Below are 18,602 nucleotides of genomic sequence, written 5' to 3'. Positions count from 1 at the left end.
TTTCCCTATTACATCCCATGTAGCCGTGAAGAATTCTTTAGGAAATCCATCTGGGCCTGGTGCTTTACTATTCGGCATACTGAATAAGACTGTTTTGATGTCATCCTCAGTTGGCAATCTTAGAATCTCTTCTGTTGTTTCAGTAGAGCAATTGTAATTCAACATCTCACGCAACCAATTTTTCGGAGGGCTTCTAGTGTTTGGGTCTCATCTGCCTAGTAGCTCAGTAAAGAACTCCACAGCATGTTCCTTGATCAATCCCACAGAATCCAATCTTTGCCCTTGCTGGTTCTCCAAGAAGTGAATGTGGTTGCTAGCAGTTCTTCCCTTAACCAATTTGTGGAAGTACCCCGTGTTTTTATCCCCCATTTGCAGCCATCTGACTCTCGACCTCTGTCTGTAAAAGGATTCTTCTGCAGCTGAAAGGATTGCCCATTCTTTCCGGATTGCTCGTTCTTCTAGAACTCGTTCCGCTGTTGGCGAGGTTAACAATATTTGTTGCGCTTGTTTAAGATTGCCAGCTTCTCTCTGAACTCGTTTCGATAGGTCACTGAAGTGGTCGCGGTTGAGTGAGCGTAGAGGGAACTTTATAGCCTGCAGCTTTTTACAGAGGCAGAATTGCTCTGTTCCACTCCATTCATTTATGTTCCAAGAATCACTGATAATCTGTGGAAACTCGGGATGCAAAGTTAGAAACTGATAGAATTTGAAGGGCCTTTTTACCTTTTCTTGGAGACTTGGTAGACGGAGGATGCATGGCGAGTGATCTGACGGCCCAGGTACTAAGAATTCAGCATAGACATCAGGGTATTTGTCATGCCATTCATCATTCCCCATGGCCCGATCCAATTTTTCCGCTAATGGTTATTGGCTGCTCCTATTGCACCATGTGTACAATAGCCCCCTGATGGGTATGTCTGAGATTGCCGAGGATACTAGGCAAGATTCAAGGTCAAACATTCCTTGTGTGTACTGTAGGACTGACGGGAAATCCGAACGTTCACTTGGGAATAGGATCTGGTTCAGGTCCCCCAAGACAATCCATGGCGTTTCTCTCACAGGCTGGTAGCATGAGATTCTTTCTATTTCAGCCCATAGTTGTTGCCTCTCAGTGCTGATGTTACTCGCATATACCATAGTTGCAGTGAATGATGTTGCTGAGCTTGGGTGCAGAATGCTACAGGTTATGGCTTGCTTCGAAACTTGATAAATATTGACAATTAACTCAGGATTCCAGACCAGCCAAATACGGTCTGACTGGTCAGCGTTGAAATTGCAAAATGACCTCCAACCATTTGGTATTGCTTGCTCAATCCTACTTCCATTTGGTTCTTGAATGTGTGTTTCCAAAATTCCACCGAGTAGCAGCTTATTGTCCAAAATCCACTTGCGCAAAAAATGTTGTTTAGTTCGGCTATTCAAGCCTCTAACATTCCAAACAAAAAACATGGGTTACCAATTTAAATCAACGACCTCTCGTGGCATTCCGGCCACGCTTTTTTGTTTTCCTCTTCCCGGAGGATGTTGATGCTTTCGATGGCGTTTGTCCAGGATTCTTGATGGTTATGGACTGGGTAGGTGGGGTGTCTAATGCTGGTTCATTTAATACCTCTTTCTGAGTTTGATTTTCAATTTCCAGGGCTGAGCGTTCCTCTTCCACTGCAGTAGGAGTAGTCAGGTCTGAGCTCTGGATTACCGGAAGGAACTGTAGAAGAAACCTCAGCTGCAGGTGGGTCTTGTGGTTGTGACATTACTTGCATTTCCTCTTCTATTTGTTGTGTTATAGAAGGTTCAGCAACTGCTATCGGCTGATCCGACGTGTCGAGGTTCTGTTCGCGTCTCGGTTTTGATGTTGTTGGCTGCTTACCCTTGCGCTGCTGAATTTGCCTCCAGATTGGCGCACTGGGTTCCTTCACAGCAGCTGGGTGCTTTGGGCAATGCTTGGCGTTGTGCCCAGTTTCCTTGCACGAACTACATTGCGGGGGTAGCCAGTCATAGGATACCTCAATAAATTGTTCTTCTCCATCAGGTAAATGCACAGCAATCCTGCTTGGGAGGGGGTAGAGAATCTGCACGTTTATGTACACTCGGGCAAGAGAGACATTATCCTTCTCCATAGTCGCTCGGTCTAAGTATAACGGCACTCCCAATCCTGTCGCAATACGGCTGATGCTGTCGGAGTTATAGAGCTGCTCCGGCAAATTCCGAAGAGAGACCCACGTGGGAACACTCGACATGGGCGGCTTGTCAGGCTTGTGGTAAGGATTCCATGCTGTAACGAACATCGGGCATTGCCCGATGTACCAGAACTGCCGAGAGAGAATCTGAGTTCTTGTTGTAGGGTTCTGAACCTTGAACAGGTAAGTGCCATTACCGACGTTTTGCACACGTATTCGTGGCCCGCCGCGTGACCAAAGGCCATTCACAACTCCGATAATACGGCCCATGGTAGGAGGCAATCCATAGAATTGCCCTATTAGGAAGTCCTTCCATTCTCCGACAGTCGAACTTATCGAATCTTCCGGAATCGTAATAAGCGGAATCCCTGAGGTGTGCGTAGCAGGGGTACCGATACGCTTCAGGTAACGGCTGTCCGAGAATAGATGCTTGCTCCATGTGGTTGTCTGAGGCATAGCTGGATCTGGGTCGTTCGCTGCGGCAACAAAATCGGTGGTCAGGCCGTCAGAGAGAGTGACGCCTGCCTTCCCGTCACTGAACAGAGAGCCGATTCGTTTTCCTTTCCCGCTCGCGGTGGATGGCGGACAGGAAAGGGAGCTATGACGATGTGGAGACGGAGAACGTAGCGCCTGGCGGTGTTGAAGAGAATGACTGATTCCCTGCTGCAGACTAGACTGCACAGGTAACGAGAGAGGAGCACGATGGCTGGAAGGAGAAGAAGATAGAGGTGAAGGTGGATTTAGGTTAGTGGTGAGAGGACTTGGTCCAAGAATACCAGGGGAGGGAGGGGCTGATGCAGATCTCAACCGTGGGGCCATGCTTTCTGGGTTTCTTTTCACTGGCCTGCAGTGGGCGGACCAGGGGTTTTTGACGGTTGTGCCGGCCGGCCGGTGGTGAGAAGAAGGAGTGAGCTAGGGTTTGGGAAGGAGAATTTGGTAAAGTTAGAGAGAGGTGAGAGGGTATGTCCGATCAGCAGTAGGGTTAACCGAAAACAAAGTTAACTTCCATAACATTGTTCTATAAAAAAATACTTAAATACAGAATTTGAGAAGAATTCATGAAGGTAATATTTTTTTTGATTTGTTTAATCGATTGGGTAATGAACGTCAAGGTTTCGGACTGGATAAATCGGAGTTGATTCCGATCCCTCATGGAAGAAAGCTTACGGACAATTGACGTCATAGCCAACGACCTTGATCAGGTACGTATCGAAGGAGGCTAGATCGACGCCGTAACCATCGACCACCTCATCGCCCGTGTCAACCTCCGCATCGTTCGATGGCCTGGTCCATGCGAACGACATCGACCGATGGACGATCCCGAGAAAATGAAGATTTACGTCGGGGAACAAAACTCTAGCTACATATAAATCGTGTTAAAAGTATTTTTTGTTTAAAAAAAACGTTTTTTAAAAGATCACCTGAAAACTATAAATATAGTAAACTATAAATTATAAAAAAAATATAGTTTTTACTGTTTTTTAGATATTTTTATAACTATTTTTGTTAAAGTTTATTTGGATTTGTAAAAAGTTAGAAATTTTCGATAGATATTTTTAATTTTTTTTTTGGGGTTTTGGATATTTTTAAAAGATTATAATTTATTTGAAGTTCCTGGTTTTTTTCCATGTTTTTCAATAAAAAAAGGTTTTTGGTTTTTACATTCCAACAAATAGAACAAATTCAATCCAATTGGAATATAGAACCCTAATTTCCAACCAGAAGAAAAAACAATGAAAGCTATTGCTTTTCCCTCTGTAATCGCAAGTCTCAGCTTCCCTCTTCGCCGCGGCTCACTCCTCTTCCGCTCGCCGGCGACGGCGACCTCAAAACCGTTGTTTTCTTCTTCTTTTTATTCCATTTCGTCTGCCTGTTGGTGGTTGAAGAGAGGAAGGGGAAGGAAAAGCATCGGAAGTAATATGTCTGATCCTTCTACTTGTGCATCGTCGTGTTCGTTATCGTCTGCGAATCCGGAGGTTCTGGTAGCCTCGACGAAGCAGAAGTCGCCACCGCCTCAGCAGCCCTGGCTCATTATCGGCCTTGGGAATCCCGGCAAGAAGTACAACGGCACGCGCCATAACGTCTCCTCTCTGTCTCTCTCCCCCTCTCTGCGTCTTTTCCTTTTTGGTTCGTTAAATTTGGGAGTATCCTTCTCGTTTTTGAAGGTTGGATTTGAGATGGTGGATGCCTTGGCTGAAGCAGAGGGGATTTCCGTGAACAGTGTTAACTTCAAGGCCTTTCTTGGGAAAGGTATTGTTTTTCACTCACTTGTGCTCTTCGAATTCGATCAATGTGTGAGTTTTCCTTTCCTGCACCACATCTGCTCTGATGGGTCTGTTCCCATTCTGACATATGGGCGAGCCCAATTCGGTTTTCAAGTTTAGGATAAACTTCTGCAAAAAAGCACGAATGTGAAAGGAGTCTGATAAATTGATCTCAGAAAGAGAAATTGATTTCTTAAGTACGGTCTAAGCAAGGCAACTCTTTGTTTGTTTTGTTGTTGTTGTTTGTTTGTTTTGTTGATAGTTCATGATGGTTTGACAGTTCCCCATGGTTAATAGGTTCTTGTTTCTTAAGATAGCTTCAACATATTCATATTTATATCCACCTTTATTCTGAAGTTATTGCCTCTGGTTTTGAAGAGTATTCCTGATTCTACTTGATAGGGAGGGATTGAGAAGTTCTTATTTTTATCTCTGTTTGCAACTTTGGGTGATTGGTTTTTTCAATAGGTATGATGGGGAATGTCCCTGTTATGCTGGCTAAACCTCAAACTTTCATGAATGCAAGTGGTGAGTCTGTAAGTGAGCTAAACAGAAAGAACTCTCCCCATAGAATTTACCAATCTTTCTGTTGTCTTGTGAATTTGATTCCTTCTTGATAATGATCGACGGAGTTCTTGTTATGACTGCAGGTCGGGCCGATTGTGTCGTATTACAAAATCCCGTTAAAACAAGTACTTGTGGTAATTTATGTTCTCTCACCCTTTGAGTTACATATTTAGGCAGCATATGCCATCTTTTAGATCTTGATGCGTCTTTGTCAGATTTATGATGATTTAGATTTGCCCTTTGCCAAAATGCGGTTGTTACCAAAAGGTGGTCATGGTGGGCACAACGGGTATATTCTGCTCCCTTTTACACACTCTGCATTTGCTATTGAAACTTAAGATGAATGTCTGCATCATCTCAGTTGTCTATCTTTTACCTGCAGGATGAGAAGCATAATAGATCACTTTAAAGGAAATCGTGATTTCCCACGTTTAAGAATAGGTACCAAAATTTTTTGTTATCTGCGTTGGGGAAGGCATGGATTGAGTACCCGAGTTTTTCGGGTTACGTGAACCCGACTTGTCTCTCACAAGATATTACTCAATCTCAGATCCGTTTTGGTCGGGTATCTCAGATAAATTTCGGGCTTGAATTTAAATACGAATTTTCAAAAAAATTTAAAATACTTATGAATTGATTCGGATTGGGTACTCTAAGTTTTTCGATTATCCAAACCAGAACATGAAATTTCGATAGGTTTGTGTGTAGTATCTTTGAATCTTAGGGGGGAAATGTCAATTTATTGTGTATTCAGGTAGGGCAGGTTATATCTTATATTGGATCTAATCAACCGAACCCGATTTTCGGGTTTTCCTCATGTTGATCCGATGTCATCTCATATAGTGCTCGGGTAACCAACCCGCAGATGGGTTCGGGTACCAAAATTCGGGGGGGGGGGCGGGGGGGGGGGGGTTTCCATCCCTAATCTGCAATGTGACATCCCGAGCTGCCCTTTTCTTCTTGATCTTCGGTATAATCACGTTTTTATTTTCCAGGGATCGGGCGACCTCCAGGGAAGATGGACACAGCTGCTTTTGTCCTGCGTCCTTTCAACAAACAAGAGCGGGAAGAGGTAGCGTGATAAATGCCAACATTCCGTCGGTTCTTTTCAGGAGAATAAATGTTAAGGCGTCCTTATTGTTCGTTGTTTTCAGTTGGACTTTACATTCCAAACCGGGTTGGAGGCGATACGGATCCTTTTGCTCGAAGGGTTCAATAAAAGTGCAACCTTTGTCAACTCCCGGAAATCGATAGAACAACTCGGTTAAGGAATTTCCCTTTGGAAGATTCATTCTTTTGATTCTAGCTCTGTCTTGGGTCGCATATTCTTTGAGGATACACGAGAACCTCACGAAAACACGTGTTGTGCCATCATAGTGTGCTTTTCATTTAATGTGAACAATAGAATTTAAGGATTTTTGTTTCACAGACTTTTGGACAATCCCATTTTTAAATGGAATAATTAGGGATGGGTATTTTGGTGAGGTTATTTTTCTCATGGTTGAGTTTTTTTTTGTGTTAAAATTATATCAATAGTTTTTTTTTTCTCTCGAGTTTCGTTTCAATTTTGACATATACTTCGGTTCGAATTCATGTTTTATAAAAAATATTATTTTAAAAAGATTGGGTTAATTAAAAAAATTCTAAACTTATTAAAATGTTCTATATAGAACTCAAAAATTTGTAGAAATAAATCCTGTCAAAAATTTTCACAAAATTAGAAATTTGTCATTATCTTTCATATAAAATTTTTTCTAACTTATTTGACCAAAATTACCAATGTGTGACCGACTCAACAACCACGTTAGCGCTACGTTATCAATTAAAAAAAATAAAATACATACACATATATACCCTATACAATACAATGCGATCCGAGTTTATAGATACGTAGATTCACAATCACCATGAGATCCTGAAGAGTGTCAATTGTTCGATTCACAAATCATAATTGGTCTCTCTAACAAAACGTTGTAATTAATCACGACGAATAGAATTCGAAGTGATCTAACCAAAGTCGGTAATAGCTGAACCAATGATCCTTTTGTCACGCGATATTATTTGTCGAACAAAATGTATGAAACCAATTACCTTATTAAATTCGACTACTTTCTCTTTTATGGATAGACTACAAGTAATAGATGACAATCATCTATAATGCAGTCACATATTTCAATATAATGTGGTCACATATTTCCACAGTCCTACTAATTCGAGGGATCTAGTGATATCTCTTTCGCTCTTAAAATGAACAAATCATATCTTGATTATCTACTACCTACACATGATTCATATTGTGTTTGAGCTACTCCTTTATAATCATCTTGTTATGCATGGCGTTTTACCACTGTTATACTATATGTTGTGACAAATGTGCAGAAATTCGGTGGAATCGGACATTGGTTTGACATGAACAGGATAGACAAACCGACACCGGAATCGGAGGAACGAAGACGAATCACATATCCGAAAAATTTTGGATACAGATGACGAATATGACAAAGGAGGTCCGACGCAAACATTTCTGATGACAACGATGATGTTGTTGACGACAGAAGTACGTTAAAGGTTTCTAAACCTTAATATGAAAAATAGTGATTTTAAAAATTAAAAAAAAAATAGACATTCAAGAACACTTCCTACAAAATACACTTATCGTAAACTCAACCAAACCAAACTAGCTATATGACGCAGTAAGACGAGGTCCTCCTGACGAACCGGCCTTTGATACGAGGCCTTTTCTCGGCATTGAGTTTCCTGACCTCGTACCTTATCTTCTTCGCGAACAACCTCCTTCTCCTCTTCTCTCTGTACCTCAACACCCTCGCTTCTCTCTCGCCGTCGGATCCTCCTCTCCCTTGCCGACGTGGCATTGATCCAACGGCTGGCGTCGCCTCTTCGGACCCGTCGATTACGAAGCCCTGCAACTAGAAACTTCCTTAGTTAGGAAAAAATCGTGTCTACAAATAACATCACTCTATAGTTACTCATACGACAGCATCTATATTAACATTCCAATCGATGAACTTTGGCATCTTTATTAACAACGTTGTCCAGTTTTGCCAATGTTTTACACCATCCCTTGACATTTTTGTGCAAAGATATGCAAATATTTTATTAATGGGATCAAATAGAATCTTGCATTTCGAGAATTTTGTTCAAAGTTTGTAACCATTTTGAATACACGAGAGAGACGGAGAGAGATACCAGGCAGTCCAGCCAAAAGTTGCTGGGACGGAAATCCGGGCAGCGACCGGTGGTCCATGGCGAGCATTCGCTGTCCCAAGCAATCATCACAGCTTCGTAATCTAACCGCAAAAACAAGCTCTGCTTCTTTGCCTTCTCATCCGCACATCTTTCTTCTTCTTCTCCTTCTTCTTCATAGTTATCCTCGCTTCTTAATCCTTTCTTACCATTCACGTCTTCTACTTCTTCTCTTTTTCCACCTGAAACTGAGGACCCGTTGTCCAAATTCCATCGACAAGTTTCTCCTAATCCCTCCTCTTCTTCCTCGTCTTTAACGGTCCTCAATGTCAAACCGATTTTCTCTTCATCTTCTTTGAATTCAAGAGCCCCTGGTTCCTTGATTCCCATGCAAGATTCCTCTCCGAGTAAGCTCTCAACGTCCATGGTGAGCTCGGCAAGATCCATATCGAAGGGCAAGAAGCCATTTAACCCATTCTCCATTTGTTCCTCCTCGTGACATCCTCCACCAATCTTGTCTGAATCCGGGGCAAAACCAAAGCTGTTTTCATCTTTGTTGATGTCGTTAGCTTCCATCTCCATGTCGGAGAAATCGAACACCGGAACCTGACAATTCAAATTCTCTTCGTTTTCGACCATCGAAGGAAATAAAAACAACTCTTCTTCACTTCCGAGCTCAGGGACAACAGGCTCGTTCGAATTGGAAGTGGAATTCAAATCCAAATCGAAATCCAAATCATCGTTCGCAATAGCATTAACGACCTTCTTCTTTTGAAGTGACCTCCTAAGCAATCTCCTCGGCGTCCTTGTTTTCCTCGTGAAACCTTCGTACCACACCAGTGTTCCGGCGTTCACTCCGGTCGATTTCTCGATCTGAGAATGTACGGAAGACGAGAAGGAGGACGAAGGTGACATGGAACACGTCCGGAGCCGTACACGCTCGTGCCTTATCGCCAATTGGTTCGCCGAGTGGATGGACGAGTCGCAGGTTTGGCACAGGAACGCGTCATCGGCTGCACAAAACCAATGTGCACGCCGACGCATGCACGCGTCGCAAGCACGTGCCGTCTTGCCTCCCATCACGTTCGCCGCTTGAGTCTCCATGACCATCCTTACACACACGCAGACGCAGAATCTTAGAGGGACGAGCAAAGATTGTTCCTGTGGTTTTGCAAAGAACACTCGAGCTCTGCGTGTGTGGCGTCTCGTGTTGATTTATATTTATTTGTGTCCCGAGCACATTTTTTTTATTATTCAGTTATGTTTTGGTCTTTGGAAATTATTTTTAGGAAATTGGGGCCTCAATTATTTGGAACTTTAAGAGAGAAACGTCAACAGCATTGGGCTATTGTCCCACCGTCGATTGCATGTGAGACTGAACATTTGTATAACTTTTAGTTTCTTTGGAATATGCACATATACATACATACATACATACATACATACATACATACATACATACATACATACATACATACATACATACATACATACATACATACATACATACATACATACATACATACATACATACATACATACATACATACATACATACATACATACATACATACATACATACATACATACATACATACATACATACATACATACATACATACATACATACATACATACATACATACATACATACATACATACATACATACATACATACATACATACATACATACATACACTCTTTACATATCTCACTTAGTTTTGTTGTGTATTGATAAAATTGGTAACTACTATTTTTTTGGGTTGAATGAACTTTCTAATTTAGGAAATACTAGTAGTAATATACTTATGTAAATTACATAATGAAATATTGGGTTTATTCTTTGGTATATAGAGAGAGATAAAGTTTTATTTAACCGACGGACCAATCTCTACAACTAAATAACTTGTTGGGAAATTTTGTCACTGGAATGTATGGTAATAGCAATACCATGAAACTTTCAAGTCTAAGAAAATATATAGCAACAAATGAATGACTTATTTTTATTACCATATTTAACCCTTTTTTTGTATAAGTTAAGAAAAATATATTATAGAAATTAATCTGTACCCTAAAATATTAACATCATCAACGATTTTCACATAAAAAACGAATATACATTATATTTACCGTGACGAGATACTATCGTTGAATATAATTACAATATATTTTTTAGCTATTTTTATTATACAAAATTATGCTGATTCATATGAATGCCTCCATAGACCAAATCCACCGTAATCAACAAGGCCAAAAATAATAACTTTGTTTTGTATATACGGGTGCCTGTCCATATAACAAAATAATTTAAAAAGAAAAAGAAAGTTTGTCGGATTATGAAATCAAGTGGGACCCATAAACGGTTTTCCTCCACTGTTCATTGGCTCAAAGCTTTTATGTCATCCAAAATCTTGCGTTCTTATTGGCTAATTGGCCTATGAGGATTCTTCAGTGGGCCCCCAGCTTTCGTTTTGATGGCATGAATTCGATAAATACCGTTCGTTACACATCATCGAAACGAATAAACATTATAAATGAAACAACGATTTTAATGATTTATTTTCTAAAATTAGTGGTTTTGGATGTTAGAATAAAACAATAAAATGAATTATAAACCGTTCCGATCTAATTTGATTAGCATATAGGTCCACACATAATTATTGAAAATAAATTTAAATTTTATAAAAGAATGATGAAATTGTTTCGATTTTGCTAATTTGTGACGTAATGACGATGTTATATGAGCCATTGATGTCTACAGTTTATATTAAAAACTCATAAACTGTTTGATTTCTTATGAGCAAGATAAGACATGTTAAAAACATCTACAAAAAATTTAAACTTCTAAGACCCACTATTTTGGTTATATATATATATATATACACACACACGATAATCCGACAAAGACCTAACAGCGGGGAATTAAAAATAGCAAGAGAAATTAAAATTACCCAATTTATTATTGTGGTTATAAAAACGGTTAGAAAATTTTGATTTCGTGGTGTGAGTGACCCATGAAATGGAGTTTAGTCGAAGTTGTGGGTTTGCAGATTCCAAAGATCGCAACGTCAAATATCAACCAGAAATCAGTCCAAAAACATACAAAAACATTTAATAAATTCCACACATCAAAACGAAAGATTCCCACTCATTTCCGTTACGTTGTTTTCTAACCAGAAGTATATTTTCTCGACCGTTTTGCACCATTATTTCTTTTTTTTTCCTAATTAAATTAAACAAAGGGGACGTGTTTGGTAGGGAAAATAATATCCAAGTTATACAAAATTTGCCTTTTTGAATAATAAATCTGTTAATGTCATTATGCAGGTGAATGTTGAGATGATCAACAATAAAGATTTTGTCTTTGAATGATTTTTATTTTGAATTTTTTGTTTTAGTTTTTGATTTTTGATTTTTAGTTTTTAGTTTGATAACCTTCTAAACCCAATTCGAGTTTGCTCTTTGCATTTGCACAAATGGGTTTCCTCGAGTACATATAGCAAGCGTAATCGTGGACTTGACTTTAACTTTTACGCATTTGCACATCGTCTTCAGAGAAATCTCCTCTCTTCGCCCACATACAATGAAGAATGTACCATGAGTTTGTAGAAGTTATTGTTGGATTTGGTTTATTTGATAGAATCAAAACGGGCCTAGCCTGTGAGAAGTCCGTTCCGTGAAAAGTTCTAGAAACTTTAATAAAATCTGCAGAATATTGAGAGGATATTCTTGATTGATTTTGAAATTCAAATTGGATTCAAATCTACAGAAAATCTATCAAATATGATTGAGATAAAATTGAAATAATATCAAAATAAAATCAAATTTGAATTTTGAAAATCAAATTGATTTTATTTTGAGATTCTCCCCTCTATTATAAATAGGGGTCTTGGGTTAGCTCATAAAATACAGAGAAAAAAAAAACAAGCATTCTAGAGAAAAAAAATGAGCATTCACATATTTGCTCATATATCTCTCTGGGTTCGCTTGGTATTTGGAAAACTTCTTCCAAATACGCGGTCGTTGTATCCTGGGAGTTCACCGTGCTCCAGTAGCCTCGAAGCTTTAGAGGTGGCACGAAAATCGAACTTAAAGAAGTGTTTCACATACCTCGACAAAATAATCTTTTAATTTCAAGTACTTATCTGGAATCGCTCGAATTGCCGGAGTTTTACCGTCGTCAACAACTGTCGTCCCCAACAATCTTAAGTTCGAATATGGTTAACACGATGCAAACTTCTCGGGTAAGTGCCTAAATCTTCTTTTAATTTCGGTATAAAACCTCACACGAATTTGGATCTAAAAAAATAACTAGGTTAAAAAGGAAAAAAATGTTTGGAAAAAAAAACCAAATAGTTGTTTTGTTGTCCAAATATTAATGAGTCTAAGCCCAATTGAATTTAAGGCCCAAATTTAATATTAAATATTAGTCCAATTAAATTTCAAAAGTTCAGCCCATTTGAAGCCTAAATTAAATTCAAAGAGATTAATTGAAAAGCCCAAAAGAGTAAACCCGAATTGAAAAGTTTTGTTTTAGCCCAATTTAAAGAGATTAGTCTAAAAACCCATAAGAGAAAGCCAAATATCTTTTAGTTAAAAGTGTTTTGTGGAAAAAAAATTAGAATATTATTTTTTGAGAAAAAAAAAGGTTAAACAAAATCGGACGTAACTTTTTCTGTAAATTGGGGAAGCAAACTTTGTCTTAGCGGGTCGGGTTTGAAGAGGAAGCCCTTTATACCCTCTTCATAGTAAGGACGTGGGAATCAGGGTGAACCCTCCGGCTATCACTAGAAGCGAGCCAAACCAATTTATAAGTTAAGTGAAACTTGGTTTAGTTTATAAGCTTTGTGAAAGCTAACAATGATTGGATTTATTCCACAGACCATTGATAATTCAAGAAATCCCATGGATTCAAATACTGCTCTAGGGAATGAGATTCCTGCTATGGACATCAATGAGAATCCTCATATAGCGGAGGTTACTAACCCGTTAATCATGCTGCTGCTGGCACAAATATGAATAATCAAGTGCCAAACGTTGTGAACGTTGTTGTCCCACCAGGAATACCTTCGGTTGTTGCGAACTCCGAAAACCAGGCAATTCCTATTGTGCCAATCGGCCCGGCTGAGAGACCTGAACAATTTAAGGGTCAAAATTTCAAACACTGGCAATAAAAGGTGTTGTTTTTCTTAACACAACTTAAGTTGTCACGGTACCTCACTAAAGAGGAACCAATCCCAGAGGAGGATAATGCCCAATCTCTAGCTAGTTTCTAACAATGGAAACATAACAGTTTCATGTGTTGGAACTTTGTACTGAATGGTTTGGATGTTCGCTGTATGGTGTTTTCTCCAAATATGTTACGGCAAAGCAACTCTGGGAAGCGATTGATCATAAGTAGCGGGTCGAAGAGGCTAGCCAAGGGCGAATGGTGGTAGCCAAGCTCCTAAACTACCGTATGGTAGATACAAGGAGTGTTGTGGAATAAGTAGATGAATTGCAAATCATCTTCCACAACTTGGCGGGAGAAGACATCATGGTAAATGAACGGTTCCAGATGGCAACTCTGATTGAAAAATTGCCTCCATCCTGGACAAGTTTCAAGAATGGCCTGAGGCAAAAACCTAAGGACATGTCTTTGAAAGATTTACATCGTCGTGTAAGAATTCGGCAGGAGTCTCAACCTATTCTTAAAATGAATGGGCAGTTTGGATCCAAGGCAAATTTCGTTACGACTAAGGTCAAAGAGATTAAAAAGCGGAAGATTGATAAGAATGTCAACTCCAAGAAATTCAAGGGAATTGCTACGTTTGTAGAAAGGCTGGACATCTGGCGAAAGATTGCTACCATCGCAAGGAAAGTGTCCAGAACAAAATTGGGAATAAGACCCAAGCTCATGTAGCTGAAGTAGAAGATGGGGAGTCTGAATTCGTAGCAGTTGTGTCAGAAGCGGACATGGTCGGAGATAATCCAAGAGAATGGTGGATAGACACTGGAGCAACCCGCCATATTTGTGCTAACAAATGGATGTTCACCACCTATGACACTGTCACCAGAGAAAGATGCTATATGGGAAACTCTGCTGCATCCAAAGTAGAAGGCAAGGGTTCAGTCATTTTGAAGATGACTTCTGGAAAGAAGTTGACACTCACTGAGGTTCTTCATATGCCAGACATTCGCAAGAACCTGCTTTCTGGATCTGTGATGTCAAAGAAAGGCTTTAAGCTAGTTTTTGAATCTGAGAGAGTTGTAATGCAAAAGATGGTGTGTATCTTGGTAGAGGTTATCTAGCAAATGGTATGTTCAAGATAAATGTAATGATCATTTATAACACCAATGCGGCCAACAATATAACCGCAAATGGTATTAATAAAGCTTCTACTTCTTCTGCTTACTTGAATGAGTCAAGATTATGGCATGGTAGATTAGAACATGTGAATCTTAAGTCTATGCAAAGATTACTGTCTTTTAATCTACTGCCAAAATTTAAATTAGACAAAGACCACAAGTGTGAAGTCTGCGTTGAAGCAAAATTTGCTAAGTCTTCGTTTAAAAATATTGAGCGAAGTACTGAACCTTTGGAATTAATATATACAGATGTATGCGATTTGAAATACGTGCAAACCAGAGGTGAAAAAAAGTACTTCATTAATTTTATTGATGATTGTACTCGATATTGTTATCTCTATTTAATGAGAAGTAAAGATGAGGCAATAGAGATGTTTAATCTCTATAAAAACGAAGTTGAAAATCAACTTGGAAAGAAAATCAAAGCTTTAAGAAGCGATAGAGGAGGTGAATATGAGTCGCCTTTTGCGCAATTGTGCGCAGATCATGGCATCATCCATCAAACTACAGTCCCTTATACGCCAGAACAGAATGACATCGTTGAACGCAAAAATAGAACGCTGAAAGAAATGATGAATGCTATGTTAATAAGTTCTGGATCTTCTCAGAACTTGTGGGGGGAAGCAGTGATTTCTGTTAACTTTGTATTAAACAGAGTGCCCCATAAAAGACTCCACAAAACACCCTACGAGTTGTGGAAAGGCAAATCACCTAGCTATAAATACTTGAGAGTATGAGGTTGTCTCGCTAAGGTTCCTATCCCTATTCCTAAACGAACTAGGTTAGGACCAAAAACAATAGACTGTGTGTTTATTGGTTATGCACACAATTCGAATGCTTACCGATTCTTGGTGTTTAAATCAGATAATTCTGAAATACATGCGAATACAGTCGTTGAATCAAGAGACGCTTCGTTTTTTGAAGATGTATTTCCCTAACAAGACTCGGATAGAATTAGATCTAAGTGGTATGGAATCTCAAAGAATTCATGAATCTTCTAAGCAATTAGAGGAAGAGGTTGAAGAGCCTAGAAGAAGTAAAAGGGAAAAGAAATCGACTTCTTTTGGTTCTGATTATCTAACATTTATGTTGGATAAAGAACCACAGACATATCAAGAGGCTATGTCATCTCCCGAAGCTCCTTATTTGAAGGAAGCAGTGAAGAGTGAGATTGAATCAATCAGACAAAATTACACTTGGGAACTTGTGGATCTTCCACAAGGATGCAAACCATTGAGTTATAAATGGGTCTTCAAAATGAAGATGAAACCCGATGGTTCTATTAGAAAATACAAGGCGAGACTTGTAGTCAAAGGCTATAGACAAACTGATGGTGTCGATTACTTCGATGTTTACTCTCCAGTCACTCGGAAAACATCCATAAGGCTTATTATAGCCTTGGCAGCCTTACATAATCTAGAATTACATCAGATGGATGTAAAGACTGCATTTCTAAATGGTGAACTGGAAGAAGAAGTATACATGCTTCAACCTGAAGGGTGCAGAGTGTAGGACAAGAGGAAAAAGTGTGTAAACTTATGAAATCCTTGTATGGACTTAAACAAGCTCCAAAACAATGGCATGCGAAGTTTGATAGCGTAATGTTGTCAAATGGATTTCGAGTCAACGAGGTTGACAAGTGCATATATGTCAAAGGTAATGAGACAGAATTTGTGATTATCTGTCTTTACGTAGATGATATGATCATCACTGGTAGTAGTGATAAGGTGATTAAAGCTACAAAAACTATGTTATCAAATTACTTTGACATGAAAGACTTGTGAATAGCAGATGTAATACTTGGTATGAGAATTATCAAGACACAAGACGGTTATGCGTTATCAAAAAGTCACTATATAAAACAAATCTTAGAGAGGTTTGACAAAGATGGAAATTCTGAGGCGAGAACTCCAATTGATGTTAATTCTCATTTGAAAAAACATCACCGGTGAGGGAGTTCAACAATTAGAATATTCCAGAATCATAGGAAGCTTAATGCATCTTATGAATAACACAAGGTCGGATATTGCTAATACCGTGAATAGACTTAGCAGATATACGAGCAATCCAAGTTGTGATCATTGGAAGGCCATAATTAGACTCCTTAGATATCTAAGGTATACTGAGAATTATTGACTGCACTATACAAAATATCCAGCAGTATTAGAAGGATATTCTGATGCGAACTGGATCTCAGATTTGAATGAGAATAAATCCACAAGTGAATATATATTCGTTGTTGGTGGAGGTGCTATTTCGTGGAAAACTTCTAATCAAACGTGTATTGCAAGATCCACTATGGAATCTGAATTCATAGCTTTAGACCTTGCTGGTGAAGAAGCTGAGTGACTTCGAAACTTTCTTGAGAATATTCCTATATGGCCTAAACCGGTGTCTGGAATTTGCATACATTGCGATAGTCAGTCTGCAATAGGAAGGGCAAAAAGGCATGTTTATAAGGAAAAGTCGCAACACATCCGCAGATGACAACTCCGTTAGAAAATTACTAACAGATGGTGTCATATCTATTGATGTTGTGAGATCAAAAGATAATTTGGCTGATCCTCTGACCAAAGGCCTTAACAGAGATCAGGTAGAAATATTATCGAGGGGAGTGAGATTAAAGCCCATAGAATGACAAACCACCATGATGGTAACCCAACCTATCTGGACAAACCACCAGTGTTAGGTTCAATGGGACAACCAAATTGTGGAGGGGTCGATGGGATCACTCGAGACTGATGTTTCTTCACATTCCTATGATAAGAGTGATACAAATTGGGAAGGTTGAGTTTATGCTCTTAAAGATTCTCTTATCTCCTACGAGAGTAGAGTATATTGAGATACTCTCAAAGAGAAATCTCCTATATCAAGTATGAAGTGAGCCGTTTTTATGAGAATGACAAAAGGGCTAGTTCTCTAGAGTATTTGATGAAATCTACCAGGTGCTGTCCCATGGCCATAATGGATGCAACAAATGGACTAACGAGAGAGAGAGGGGGTGTTGCGTGAGTACTGTTGTCTTGGTATATACAAAAGCTGAATAGTTCAAGACATCGTGTTCACTGTTTAGCAAGTACATCCGATAGTATTTCATTACGGAAAGTTCAAAGGTAAAACTACCTTTCCGGATACAGTAAACTCTCTTTGAGTAAATTTTGCATTGCACATCATTTGCATACAATGCATTAGTTGCATGATATGCATTTAGGTTCACCTAACTCAAGGCCCTATTTTGATTCTTGTGGGGGATTGTTGGATTTGGGTTTATTTGATAGAATCAAAACGGGCATAGCCCGTGAGAAGTCCGGTCCGTGGAAAGTTCTAGAAACTTTAATAAAATCTGCAGAATATTGAGAGATTGATTGATTTTGAAATTCAAATTGGATTCAAATCTGCAGAAAATCTATCAAATATTATTGAGATAAGATTGAGATAATATCAACATAAAATCAAATTTGAATTTTGAAAATCAAATTGATTTTATTTTGAGATTCTCCCCTCTACTATAAATAAGGGTCTTGGGTTAGCTCATAAAATACAGAGAAAAAAACAAGCATTCTAGAGAAAAAAAAAAGAGTATTCACATATTTGCTCATATCTCTCTTTGGGTTTGCTTAGTATTTGGAAAGCTTCTTCCAAATAAGGGTCGTTGTATCCTGAGAGTTCATCGTGCTCCAGTAGCCTCGAAGCTTTAGAGGTGGCATGGAAATCGAACTTAAGGAAACTGTGTTTCACAGACCTCGACAAAATAATCTTTTAATTTCAAGTACTTATCTGGAATCGCTCAAATTGCCGGAGTTTTGCCGTCGTCAACAACTGTCGTCCCCAACAGTTATCACCCAAATCCTTCTTCTTCTACATGATTTCTAATGTTTGTTCCAACATTTTTTCGGATTTGTTGACTTGCTAGTTCAAAATCCATCAGAAATGTTGGAGTTCAAAAGAATAGTTGTTGGATCAGTTTTTGTTGAAAATTATTAAGTCTAGAAGAAACTAAAGTGAAATTTTTTTTTTGGGAGTCCCCCAGCCTAGTGATTA

The 18,602-nt window shown here is 39.0% G+C and overlaps 2 protein-coding genes across 5 annotated transcripts; one reads left to right on the top strand and one right to left on the bottom strand.

Moving 5' to 3' along the window:
• The first annotated feature begins 3,844 nt into the window (after positions 1-3,844).
• Positions 3,845-6,504, top strand: LOC104798713 (peptidyl-tRNA hydrolase, chloroplastic). 3 transcript variants are annotated; one of them, XM_010520897.2, is made up of 8 exons: positions 3,846-4,258; positions 4,343-4,427; positions 4,910-4,969; positions 5,092-5,142; positions 5,240-5,297; positions 5,391-5,449; positions 6,004-6,080; positions 6,163-6,504. In XM_010520897.2, exons 1-8 carry the CDS (start codon positions 3,911-3,913, stop codon positions 6,274-6,276), a joined length of 852 nt encoding a protein of 283 aa, XP_010519199.1. In that variant the 5' UTR covers positions 3,846-3,910; the 3' UTR covers positions 6,277-6,504. The 3 variants fall into 3 exon arrangements, with proteins under 3 accessions (XP_010519200.1, XP_010519199.1, XP_010519198.1); XM_010520896.2 differs by having other exon boundaries at positions 4,910-4,977; positions 5,224-5,297; XM_010520898.1 differs by lacking the exon at positions 4,910-4,969 and having other exon boundaries at positions 3,845-4,258.
• A 943-nt stretch (positions 6,505-7,447) lies between these two features.
• On the bottom strand, positions 7,448-9,476 carry LOC104798712 (zinc finger protein CONSTANS-LIKE 7). Of its 2 annotated transcripts, none has more exons than XM_010520894.2 (2): positions 8,216-9,476; positions 7,448-7,935 (listed from the first exon to the last, which is right to left on the bottom strand). In XM_010520894.2, the coding sequence occupies exons 1-2, from the start codon at positions 9,320-9,322 to the stop codon at positions 7,690-7,692; spliced, it is 1,353 nt and encodes a 450-aa protein (XP_010519196.1). In that variant the 5' UTR covers positions 9,323-9,476; the 3' UTR covers positions 7,448-7,689. The 2 variants fall into 2 exon arrangements, with proteins under 2 accessions (XP_010519196.1, XP_010519197.1); XM_010520895.2 differs by having other exon boundaries at positions 7,448-7,929; positions 8,216-9,473.
• Positions 9,477-18,602: the final 9,126 nt, after the last annotated feature.

This window comes from Tarenaya hassleriana, unplaced genomic scaffold (genome assembly GCF_000463585.1).
Source record: "Tarenaya hassleriana unplaced genomic scaffold, ASM46358v1 Cleome57, whole genome shotgun sequence".
NCBI classification, from domain to species: domain Eukaryota; kingdom Viridiplantae; phylum Streptophyta; class Magnoliopsida; order Brassicales; family Cleomaceae; genus Tarenaya; species Tarenaya hassleriana.
This window is presented reverse-complemented; position numbering and strand designations above follow the sequence as displayed.